Genomic DNA, 12,779 nt, shown 5'->3' with positions numbered 1-12,779 from the left:
ACCATGTTGCAATGCAAGGAGTACAAATTAGCTTATTATTTTGCACATAAGGAAAATACTGGCTGTTTTTTCATGTAGCACACAAATACTTGATAGCTTATTTGTACACTGAAATTTAAAGTTGATCTAGGGAAAAAAAAGGCAGTGTTTAACTTATGTGCAAAATAATAAACTAATATGCACCCCTTGCATTGTTTTTGTCCAGGAGAAAACTTAAGTAAAAATTAGTACTTTCCTTAATCAATCAGGCCCGCTGTTATCAGTGTTAAAAACACACGTAAATCAGCTCTACATACTCCTGAATTCAACAAGTAATGGATCTAAAGATACGTGCACTGCCTATGTGGAACACACATTCACAAAAGAACACACAGAAAAATAAGAACTATTGGATTAATGTTACCTCTTAATAATATAAGCATTAATGACAAAACAGTTAAAAACATATTTTTTTCCATTATATAAATTTATTAAGATGATGTTAATGTCTACTGAACATAAAATATTATTTTACAGTTGCTTCAGATTGCAAACACATGTTATAGCATGTATGCAAGACTGTCATCACTACTGATCAGTACTTTCACTAGACCTTTAGTTGGAGCAAGAGATACGACAGAAAAACATGTAACTTTGAGATGCCCAAAGCTTGACTCGGATGTGGCTGCGTGCGCTCGAGTTTGGCACGCACTTAATGTACCTTGACTATGGGTGAATGCCCCTATCCCCCTCTATCACTCCCAGAAATCATAGGCTGTAGCAAGTGTCCTTTGCGTACGTAGATGCAGTGAACATTGCTGCATTTAGTTGCGTAGGGCCTGTTTCTGGGAATACGTAGAGTGATTGTGCATACGTTACACACAAAACCGTCAGATACGTGCCTTGATGAGTCGGGACCTTGACCATAATGACTAAAGAATCTCTGAAACAGCAATAACTTTTCCCACCTGATAGCTTTTTATGTTATTCAAAAACTAATATGGCAAAACATTTTCACTGTAGAAATGAGACATAAAATTATATGTATATTATGCATTGTAGGTCTACTTACCTTGGTCTTTTATTAAAAAAAATGTGTATATAAGTGTACTTGCAGATATTCATTTTTCTAAAGATATGTCTTTTTTGAAATGACTCACATATAGATTTACCTGAGCACTTGTCCTGAAGAAAGAAGCCGTATTTGTGATGATACAGAAAGTGGGAGGCCATTTTTCAGCCAATTGATTTGCGGTGTTGGGTCACCAATTACAAGACATTCAATGTTTACTGAAGTGTCTAAAACTGCTGTCAGAACTGATGGCTTCCCTTGGATTTCAGCAATCTTAGGAGGAACTAAAACACAGTACAAGTAAACATAAATACATCTCGTATTAAAACAATAAATACCTGCAACTGAGTGTACTATAGTTGAGTAGAGTTAGTGTATTAACTACAAGATAGATGTCAGGTTAAGGAGAATTTCTCAGACATAAAGATGAAGCACCATAAAATGTATTCAAGACAAGTCTCAGGGAACTTGTGAAATTGTCCCAGCATCAGTGGACATGTTTCCTGCAGTAGGAGTTATAGCGCAAAAGCGATGCTAAGAGAAGCAGAAGTGCTTGTACTGAGATAATAAAATGTCATGTTTTCTAGAGTCTTGTAAAGAATTACATACCATGTATGTTTAGGTTGAATACCCTGTCATCTTCACCGGCAGGATTGGTAGCTACACATGTGTATTTTCCCATATCAGCTGCTTGAACATTTAAAATGGATAATATTTCTCCAGTTGACGTTTTGCTTTGAAATTTAAAACAAAATAGATCACATTGAAAATATTGTTAAGCTGTACTTTGCATGTGGGAAAAAGATTAAAAAAAAGAAAAATTATTTTTTTTGTTTTATTTTTTTTGTTTGCTTGGTAACATATACAAATGCTAATATTGATGTTAAATGGATGCTGTGTACTTCATACCAGAAAAATACAGCATTGTAAAGCCTAAGAGTCATGTGAATTAGGAACATGACAATGATAAGCAATGCAGAATGCTTCAGCTTTCAAAACATGCAAGCAGCACTTGACAGATGAAATGCTTATGTTTTCCATTCACTGCAAGCAGAGGCGTAACACTCAGCAGGCAAAGCATTGCAAACTTTTTGGGGGGCGTTTGTCGATTCTGCTTTGGAGGCACCTGTTTCTGAGCATGTGCAGGGTTCTGGAGATGAAAGCCCAATAGGCGCTTCATTGTGCATGCGCCACCCGCTGTGCATGCTCAGAAGTGCAGAGTGGGGGACTCCACAGTGTATGGACCAGCATCACCTGGCCCCCTTTCAGCGCATGGGCTGCTCTGGCAGTTCAGCCTCCGACCTCTAGTTGTCACTACTACTGAGTCAAACCAAAGCATTCATAAGTGCCAGAGTAATGACACATTGCAGTGCATGGGAATAAGACTGGTTTTACTACATAGAATAACTATGGTCATTTCAATTTTTTCAAGCACACTATATAAAATACAAATGAAGAATTATAGCAAGATGATACACCCCACTGATTTTCATAAGCAAAATGTACCCAAGATCTGTGATTTTATTTAACAGTTTCATCTACATTTTGGCATCAAACACCACAAATATATATCTTATATAATATTCCAATTGTGTGCAGGATTTCTTTTAATGTTAAGGGCCCTGTGCATTAAAGTGTGCCTGTCACATACAAACAGCGGAAGCAGCCATTTGTGAATATGCCATATGCAGCTTATCATTTTACTTAGTAAGGTAACCGGCAAATGATTAAATGACACCACTATCCCCTTGACTGGGTAGACCCCTGCCCACAGGGAGACACAGCCAGGCAGGCCTAATACAAATGAGTTTGAGAGTTCTCTTTCCAAATTCTGTGATCCAGTTGTGTCAAGATCACTTAGTCCTTCTTTGTCGTCTCTACCCCCACAAAATAGACTTGTCATTTAGGCCTGATTTTAAGTTAGAGTAGCTTGTGTTTCATTTTGGAAATTGCAACACTGAGTTAATCCACCTACAGTTTTTGGGGACAAGCATTACTCTTGAACATCATCACCATTTATTTATATAGCGCCACTGATTCCGCAGCGCTGTACAGAGAACTCACTCCCATCAGTCCTACAAGCCTACTTGCTGACATCAAATATTCTTATGAATATTAGTTAAGCCGAGAAGCCTTCACTGTGTGTGGGTGACGGATCCATTTTACATAAAATCCCTAACTACAAACCAAACACTGTTTCCATTATGCTAGACATATTACACAGTTTAATAGATCCTTACTTAATGTGAAAGTGATCGTTGTTGATGATATGTTTACCATCCTTGAGCCAATAAATTAAAGGTGCAGGAATTCCACTGGCCTTGCACACCATCTGTATGTCTTCATCTGGTGAAACGTTGATCTCGTTTGGCATTCCAGAGCCAGCAATGCTAGGGGGAACTTTAAATATTTACACATTATTATGTACATTATGACTGCAATAATGTAAAGGTTCATTTCAATTATGCACAAGTACGGCTGGGTGACTTGCCTTGAATAGATAGAATAAAGTTTTTCTGAGCTCTGCCTTCTATATTTGATGCAAGACATGTGTAATTCCCACCATCTGTGAGATGAGCTCTGGTTATCTTCATTTTGCTCCCAACAGAAACAAAGTGAGCTTCCAAAAAATCTGTATGATTTGAATGTAAGTTCCGAAAGATTAATGTAGCATACTGTTACTGGATTTTAAAACATGAATCCATGTACAAAAAGTATGTTAAATGTACCATACATCACACCTATTAAGTCACACTGCGGGAAAACTTTGGATACCACAAAGGGGATATATACCTACAGAACATCATCTGCTTTATTTATTCTTTGACTTTCTAATGACTTGGGTTTACACACATAGATAAAATAGACATCAATAATTACACAACTCTATTAGAACAAGACAATTTATCTTAGGGTCCTCACAGTTCTATTATCACACACACAAGTGCAGATTAATTGGTTTCATTCAGGACCAGGGCACTAGAGCTTATCGACTGGAGCTGAGGACCTTAACATGTTGCTGTATTCTACACATGATTGTTTATTAAGCAAAACTATATATTTACTACCAATAAACAAATTACTAATCATATGTTAATATAATTTTACCTAACTACATAATATAATACTAGTTATATCCTCAAAAATATAATACATTTACTTTGCACTCATCAGTAAATAAAATGAATGACTGGAGTTTGCCACAAAGACATGCTAGACCAGAAAATAAATAAAATAGGATTGGAGATTTTGGCTTTTGAGGGAATGCTTATAGGATAACTATGGAGTATCTGAGTAATAGGTATCCCAGATGTGGGATGCAGAACTAGTAAAAGCAGTTTCTGATGCAAGGTCACTATCTTTTGCATCTGCAGACAGAGCACTCACAACAATTATTCCTGAGTCATGTCAATTTAGATAATCCATTGGTATTTAGTAGATCAAATAGTTCCAGAGAAGTAAAAACAGGGCCACTGCCACCATTAGGCGAAACTACGCTGCCTAGGTTAGGGGGCGCCTAAAACACTGAATGAGTAACATAATGTCACTCATATAGTGAGTGACTTAATATGAGCTTAATATTGAGCGCTGGCCACTAACATGAAGGAGAAGCAGCCAATAGCTTCTTACATGAGAAGCTGCGGGCTGTTGCTCCTCCAGTTAGTGTTGCTCTGGACAGAGGCGAACGCAGGATTTAGAAGGGGGGGTTTCCGCCCCCCCCGGGAAAAAAAAAAATAGAGCGAGAGAGAGCTGCTGTGCATGCGCAGCAGCTCCATTTCAGCGAGTCTGAATTCTACAGCAGCCACGGCGCTGTCAAGCAGCATCCGCGGCAGTGCTGTATTATACTACAATACAGCACTGCCGCGGACGCTTCTTTGACAGCGCCGCGGCTGCTGTGGCGTACCGTTGGTTCCTGGAGGGGAGGGGTTTCTAGGGAACCAGAAACCCCCCCTACGTGCGCCACTGCTGGGAATGTGGCATTTGACTATGATGTCACAACCAAATGCCACACTCCCAGCCTGAGGCACCAAGGATGCCGACCCCATCTCCCCCCAGCCAATGTAAGAGACTGCATTTTGGGAGAACCACTTCCTGGGTTTTGGGGGTGGGTAGGCCTTGTATAGGTGCTTTCACAGTCCCTGAGCATAAATAAAAGAACAGTAGTACAAAGAATTGGAGGCGACTTATATTTTTATTCACAAAAACAAATAGCAAACATGCTCTTTATCTACGTTGCTCATTTGAATAAATTTACTGTTCATCTGCAATTCCTAGTGCTACCATTTTTCTCTTCAGTAATGTTGATTTGCCTGGGATGATACTGGACTTGTGGACAGCTGATCTAATTTTCAGCCTACAGCTGTCTTTTTCTTCTTTATTTCAAAGATAAGAATCCTGGATAGCCTGATTTATCACTTTGGGATAATATGCTCCATTATTATATTGTCTTTAAAGTGTCTAACTATGTTTTGGTGGGAACTGAGTTGCCGGAGTGGAGATTATGGGGCTGATACAGAGTAGGTCACAAAATTGGAGTAAATGGCACATCTGAAGAAGTACTTGTGCCCGCCCTATAGCAGGTGTATAAAGTACACCTCCTAACAGATGTACATGCATGTTTCTGCAGGTCTGCACAAGCTGCAGTTCCACAAACATGCATTTACTGTACTCTGCCATTGTTGAAACACCTCTTCCCTCCTCTGCCCCACTTCTCCAGGCGAAGGCTGGCATATATCCCACTCTGCATCAGCCCCATATCTGTATACAAAAATGAGTGTGTATTTTCTTTTGTATGTATACAATTTTGATCGCCATAATCTTTAAAATAACAATTTAAAAAATATAATACAGCTCTCACAGGCAACCAAATATTATAGTTTACCAAATGGAATATTTCAAATTAATAACTTTTTTGACAAGTATATTGATTCCACAGTAGGTCCCTGATGTGTAGCATTCCCGTAACAATATGAACTGTACAGTTTGTATTACAAATATTCACCATTAGAAGACAAATACCTACTTATCTGATTCCCATCCTTAAGCCAGTTTAAAGTTGGTGTAGGTATTCCATAAGCATCACATGAAAAGGTAACAGAGTTTTGAATTGTTCCATTGTGATATTCCTCCTGTGGACCTTGTATACTGGGAGGTGCTAAGAACAGAATGTTTATTTGTAGGTCTTAATAAATGTAATTATTAATCTATATATTATTACACTTAACTGGCTTTCAGAAAGGTATGCACACTTCTCTGCAGGAGTCAACCATAAATCTCCTATGTCACTAAAGCTTACTTTACAAGAACATTTTGGGATCTGCCCAATATACACATAATGTCAGATGCTGGTCTTGGTTCTGCCCAATATATACATAATGTCAGATGCTGGTCTTGGTTCTGCCCAATATACACATAATGCCAGATGTTGGTCTTGGTTCTGCCCAATATATACATAATGTCAGATACTGATCTTGGTTCTGCCCAATATATACATAATGTCAGATGCTGGTCTTAGTTCTGCCCAATATATACATAATGTCAGATACTGGTCTTGGTTCTGCCCAATATATACATAATGTCAGATACTGGTCTTGGTTCTGCCCAATATATACATAATGCCAGATGTTGGTCTTGGTTCTGCCCAATATATACATAATGCCAGATGTTGGTCTTGGTTCTGCCCAATATATACATAATGCCAGATGTTGGTCTTAGTTCTGCCCAATATACACATAATGACATATACTCGTCTTGATTCTGCCCAATATACACATAATGTCAGATGCTGGTCTCGGTTCTGCCCAATATACACATAATGTCAGATGCTGGACTTGGTTCTGCCCAATATACACATAATGTCAGATACTGGTCTTGGTTCTGCCCAATATACACATAATGTCAGATACTGGTCTTGGTTACTTTCCTGGTCTATCTACAGCTATTGTGAGTGATGAGCTCAGTAATATGCCAAGCATTATGTCATTTATATGTTTAATGTGCCCATTTGGGGGCACAATTCCATAATATTCTATGAATGATACTTAGAGACAGAGCCTGTAATGTCACAGAACCTAAAACTGACAAGTTTTGCTTGAAAACGCAAAGACTATAATGAATCAGATCCATTTAGGACAACATCCTAAAAATATGGGATATTGTTTCAGAAGCCTCTAATGGAAGGCTGAAGAATTGCTTAATTCCACTTTCCTTCTTAATAGGACATTGAACGTTTCATGTTTGGGGTTTAGTTGCACATCAGCTATTACAAATATTGTAATTATTAGATAATTTTGAGATTCAGAATTAATAATTATACTGCATATAAAAATACTCACCATGAACATTCAGAAAAAATGTCTTCTTGTCTTGTCCTACAACATTTGTAGCAATACATTCATATTCTCCGGTATCAGACACCTGGAACAAATGTTTAAATAAAGTGCTGACTAAAATGGTAACTTTCCAACACTTAGTCCAAGCTGAATAATAAATAAAACATTCTGCAACATGGTCACACTGAGCCCAAATGATTTGTTCAACCTTAGAAAATAGTGTCTAAATCAATTCTCCTAATTAATTACACAAAAAAGCTTAAAAAATGTATCTGTTACCTGAGCATTTTTATTATTTAATGTCTGTCCTTTGTTTAGGATCCGGTAATTAGCATGTTCCACAAGCAACTGACCATTCTTATACCAGCTGGTGACAGAAGGTGGGATAGCATTTGATTCACATTCCAATGAGAAGGATGTAGCAATGTTAACCTCAATACTGGAATCACTGCTACCACCGATGATTGTAGGAGGCACTGCAATAATAATGCACACAAGACAATTTTAGTCCATTTTTTATTAACTATGATCTTGTCTTATTAATTATCCACAATGCTGTACTTAATTGGAAACACAAACCATAGACATTAAGAGAGAATGTTTTCTTGCTTTCTCCGGCTTGATTAATGGCAACACATACATATTCTCCAGCATCGGACAGTTTGGTTTGAGAAATTTGCAATATTCTGCCACCTGGAGAAAATACAGTGAAATGTATGAGTATGAAGTAGGGTAAAGTTTATGCTGCAAGACAAAATTTCATATAAAAACTGCATTTAAAATAAATGTTGGAACAAACCTTATAAAGCCATACTGATGCACCAGAATTCTAAAAATACAATTTTAAGCATTGAAGGACAATAAAATGTTGCTTACTTATGTGATTTTAAACAAAATGTGTGTAGTAAGAATTTGCTGCAATTACCCCATAGGCTATGTAGGCACAGAACAAAGGCGCACTGTGCATAATTTTTTTTACATTGCTATATAGTTACAAATTTAGTAAGTTAAAAAAACTACATATGTCCATCAAGTTCAACATTTTTTATATATATTCTAATTGCATTAAACCAAAGAAAGGCAAAATAATCCCTTGTGACAGTTGCCAGTGTAGTCTCACTGTGGAAAAACAATTTCCTTACTGACTTCAAAAATGGCAATCTTATAAATTCACTGAAATTCACACCCATAATGCATTGCATTATTTATAGTGTAACCAGGTTAGGGGAACAGGTGCTATGTCCTGGGCTAGATGGAAGTGTACAGCAGCAGAGAAGTCACACAAGGTTTTGGTACAACTGGCTTCAGCCAATTTTATAAAGCCGAAGAATAAAGAAAACTTTGAAATAAACACTTCGCCTTCAAAATAAACACCTTGCCCATATACCACTAAGTAAACATATGTCGTTCTTGACTGTCAAACTAAACAAAAGCATACGGTTTACTCACAACAGATCTCCTATAGAGAATCCTTTCTCTAGGCAAAGCAGAAAGAGACTGAGACTGATCGGACATCCTTTTAAACACACCATTCAGGTGCAACCATTAATCAGTCTGCTGTCAGACTGGAAGATCAGAAGACCCAGACTGGGCCTTGTAAATGGAGCCCGTCCTTCTCTCTTCATTTACACCCCAGGGGCCTTTACCAGTTTTTTTCTAAAGCTAAACATACTCTTTGGGAAGGTTTTCTCAAACACCAGCAATCTCCCTGGGGTTTAAAAGCATATAAGACAGACAGCCTTGGACTTACATACCTGCTATTTGCCACTTTTCCAGTGCTTCTGTCACAATAGCTACAGAGATATTTTTTTGAATACCACAACTGAATCACTCTTACAGTAAAGAGTCCCTTCCTATGCCCATAGTAAAACTATCTTTCTTCCATTTGAAATTGTTTTATGTGTGGTCCTATGTATGAAATTTTAAATGTATGATTTTTTTCCTTTTGATTTTCTTGATTTGTTACTTGGTCTTTTCCAACCACCTCTTGTTTCCACTTAAAATGAAGGAAGATGAGGTGTTGAACAGAGGGGCATGAATATGTGGGGTACACAGATATTATTTTACAACATATTTGATCACAATGTTTAAGGTAGCATCAACTAGATAGTCCTGACCCCCAATACATCACATAAGCCAGTCTTTTAATAATATTGTATGAAAAACTAAAAAGAACATAATATATCTGAAAATAAATTGGAAGCATAGAAAATAATAAACTTAGCACTTGCCACTGCTATTAAGCTTTGGTTCACAAGACACACTAGATGCTCACCACAGAACAATTTGGTTTTGCACTTTGAACCTACATGGTCCAGTCACCGCAATTCCAGGCTCATGCCTACTCCCCACTTCTGAAACACTTCTGAAAACTAAAAAATGCCTACATTTGGGAATAGGGAGATGAAAGAAAATCAGAATTGGCACAGAATTCAAAACAATCTAAAAAAATGATTGCAATACACTCCGATCGGATATCATTTTTTTTATATTGTTTTGAATTTGTTTATAAGGTCATTTCTATGTGTGTTTTTTTTTTTATTATAGTATGATGACATTAATAAATGTTACATTTTATATGGTGATTCGTGACTATTACATTGATTTTTTTTTTATTAGCTGGTTGGGTCTTTAGCGCTGCAGTTTGTTTTAGTTTACTGCATTGTATATAGGGGGTTTGCAACCACCTTTTGTATTGCAGCTGCTTGACCATTAGGCCATTTCTTGTTTGTTTTTATTTATTATTCATAGACGCCATATCAAAGAATATTTTTTTCCCTTTTCTAGGTGGGCCTAGAAATGCATTTCCCACAGAAGTGTGCCTAGAAGGTACAAATTGCAGTCCATTTATTTTGCTTAATGGAAATGGCTGGGAAACTTTCTATGCCCTTCAAATGTACCGCATCATCTTACTCATCTTACTATCCATAAGCCGGCTAAACAGATTTTCTGACGGATCACGTCGAACCAGGTGAATGAGAGATTTATTATTGCCAATGCACACTGTTAACTGACGGAGTAGGCCGACATATTAGGCAATTAACTTATGAATGGTCTTTCGAAGAGTCTAGTTCTTAAAATTATTTGCGCTCTTTGGACACTTTCACATGAATTGTATTTTATGAATGATGGCCACATCGCATTTTGGTCACATATTTTATAGTGTACACTAACTTACCATACAGCCGCGGTGGTTTTTTTGTTTTCTATATTACAGTACTGTAAATTCTATTTTACCATCTAAACACATTTTATTGTTTTTATGTGTATTTTTAAGTGTCATGCTTTGAATGCTAACATACTGCTAAGCATAATAAATATATACATTTATATATCCATCTGGATTACTTTGGATTGTCTCTCTTCGCTTTTCAGGAGAACCTCCGTACAATCAGGTTTTTTTACTTAACATATATACCATTCAGACTTCCAGCAGCGCGACCCTCACTTGTCTGCTCCTGAAATCAAATCATCAGCTGAAACAAATATCAACTGGCAAAGATGACAAAGATAACAACAAACACCGCATCATCTTACTCCAAATGCACTTTGACAGAAATGGAGGTGCAACTTCAAAAAGTGGGTTTTTCCCACTGCTCTTTGTAATATATCTCCTATGGAAAACAGTTGAAAAAGGGAAAAACTATTTTTCATTAACAAATCATTCTTACCTGGCACAATAAAAAGATGCTTGCTAGGGCTCGGGACATTGCCATTCTTCAGCCAGTTTATTGAAGGTGGTGGAAATCCAGTTACTTCACATGTCAGAGAAATCAAATTATTTTCTACAACTGTGACATTTTCAAAGCTGCTGCCTGCGACTCTGGGAGGAACTGCATTAAATATGGTAAAGAAAGAATCTGATCACTTAATGTTCCTTGAAAAAACATTTGTTTCACAAAGAGTTTCTATATTTGTAAATATAGACATTTTAAAATGGTATCCCCTTATACCATTATCCCATTTAAGCATTGTCTGGTAGAAAGGATAAATCAGATGATAGGACTGTTTGTTATATATTTATGATTGATGTTGTGTTGTAGTGATGATTTCTTAGACAAATGAATGACAGGTAAAACTATCCAAACTAATTTATTTGATAGTTCTTATGATAATACTGTAAATTTGGGATTAGCTTCTTTGATTGCCCTATGTGGCTAAATAAATAAATATTTTATCTAGTAGTACCTGAAATCATGGGATTTTTATCCACATAAATACAGAAAAGTGTAAATACATCAGGCTGTAAGGATGCATGTGCATTCTAGTACTCTAAAATCTTTAGCTGGCAAATGTAGTTCTAATGGACTTAGTAATATTTGGTTAGCTTATATGACAAAATTATATTTTCATTGCGTGTGTCACGTTCTTTAAATTTAGATTTTTCCATATCAATAATACTTTTTCAAATCCAAACTATACAGTTGAGCTGAGCTCTCAAGGAACAAAGCGGTTGCCCCCTTTTGGACAATCCTTTTTTATTATTATTATTATTATTATCATAGATTTGTAAGGTGCCACAGTGCTCCGCAGCGCCGTACAGTAGGGAAGACAAAGACATACAAATAAAGGACATGCGTAAAACATGAACAGACAAGATAGACAAAATGAATGAAGACATGAAAACAAAGGGTACGGAGGATCCTGCTCAGCCTCGGATTGGCCTGCCGGGCAGCTGGTCTAACCACCGGTAGGCCCCGCCGTGATTAAGCTCCGCCCCCTCTGTTCTTAGGGCGGAGCTTATAGAACAGACCAACACTTGCTGCAACGGCGGCGGGCTGCGGGGAGACTCTGTGTAACCACGCGCAGGTGCAGAGAGCCCAGACGAGGCTCTACCTGTAATCAAATTAGTGGCAGTGAAACTGTGGGAGAGCTCAACGCCGTTCTTCATGTATGTCTGTCTAATTGCAAAGTAAGTAATCTTTTGAATTAAAGCTATCCTCACTCATTACTTTATTATAGGGATGCTCCAAATCCAGGATTCGGTTGATTTATAATGCAGATCCTTATTTCCCTGTAATTTTAGTGCACAGTTCTTGTTTGCATAAACAAAATTACAGCTATCATTTTAACATTTATATTCCTCCTGATTCATTTATAGTTTGCCATTTATGGCTTTGACTTGGTGAAGTATGCAGCAAAATCTCTTGAAAAAGTATTCGTTATTGATGCTGGAATAGGTTTGTTCATACTTCGTCATGTACCTCTGGAAGCAGGTAGCTTCTCTCAATGCCAGTGGTATTTTGTGCAATGTAAAGAAGACATGACAATTAAGTCGATTTAAAAGAAAGATGGTCACTACCATTTATTTTCTTCTGTCATCATCTAGAGACAAGGTTTATAGAATGACAGTTTCAGGATTTTGCAGACACTCCAGGTGCTACAACACCTGGAGT

The 12,779-nt window shown here is 37.2% G+C and overlaps 1 protein-coding gene across 1 annotated transcript in view; it reads right to left on the bottom strand.

The window, feature by feature from the left end:
- Positions 1-12,779, bottom strand: part of HMCN1 (hemicentin 1) — a 295,243-nt gene that overhangs the window by 109,589 nt on the left and 172,875 nt on the right. The window contains exons 58-66 of the mRNA XM_075182670.1: positions 11,055-11,216; positions 7,963-8,076; positions 7,663-7,859; positions 7,387-7,468; positions 6,075-6,206; positions 3,543-3,683; positions 3,292-3,451; positions 1,661-1,785; positions 1,152-1,335 (exon numbers count right to left, since the gene is read on the bottom strand). Coding sequence (XP_075038771.1) covers positions 1,152-1,335; positions 1,661-1,785; positions 3,292-3,451; positions 3,543-3,683; positions 6,075-6,206; positions 7,387-7,468; positions 7,663-7,859; positions 7,963-8,076; positions 11,055-11,216 — 1,297 coding nt within the window. The remainder of the gene's footprint in view (positions 1-1,151; positions 1,336-1,660; positions 1,786-3,291; positions 3,452-3,542; positions 3,684-6,074; positions 6,207-7,386; positions 7,469-7,662; positions 7,860-7,962; positions 8,077-11,054; positions 11,217-12,779) is intronic.

Source organism: Mixophyes fleayi, chromosome 8 (genome assembly GCF_038048845.1).
Source record: "Mixophyes fleayi isolate aMixFle1 chromosome 8, aMixFle1.hap1, whole genome shotgun sequence".
NCBI classification, from domain to species: domain Eukaryota; kingdom Metazoa; phylum Chordata; class Amphibia; order Anura; family Limnodynastidae; genus Mixophyes; species Mixophyes fleayi.
This window is presented reverse-complemented; position numbering and strand designations above follow the sequence as displayed.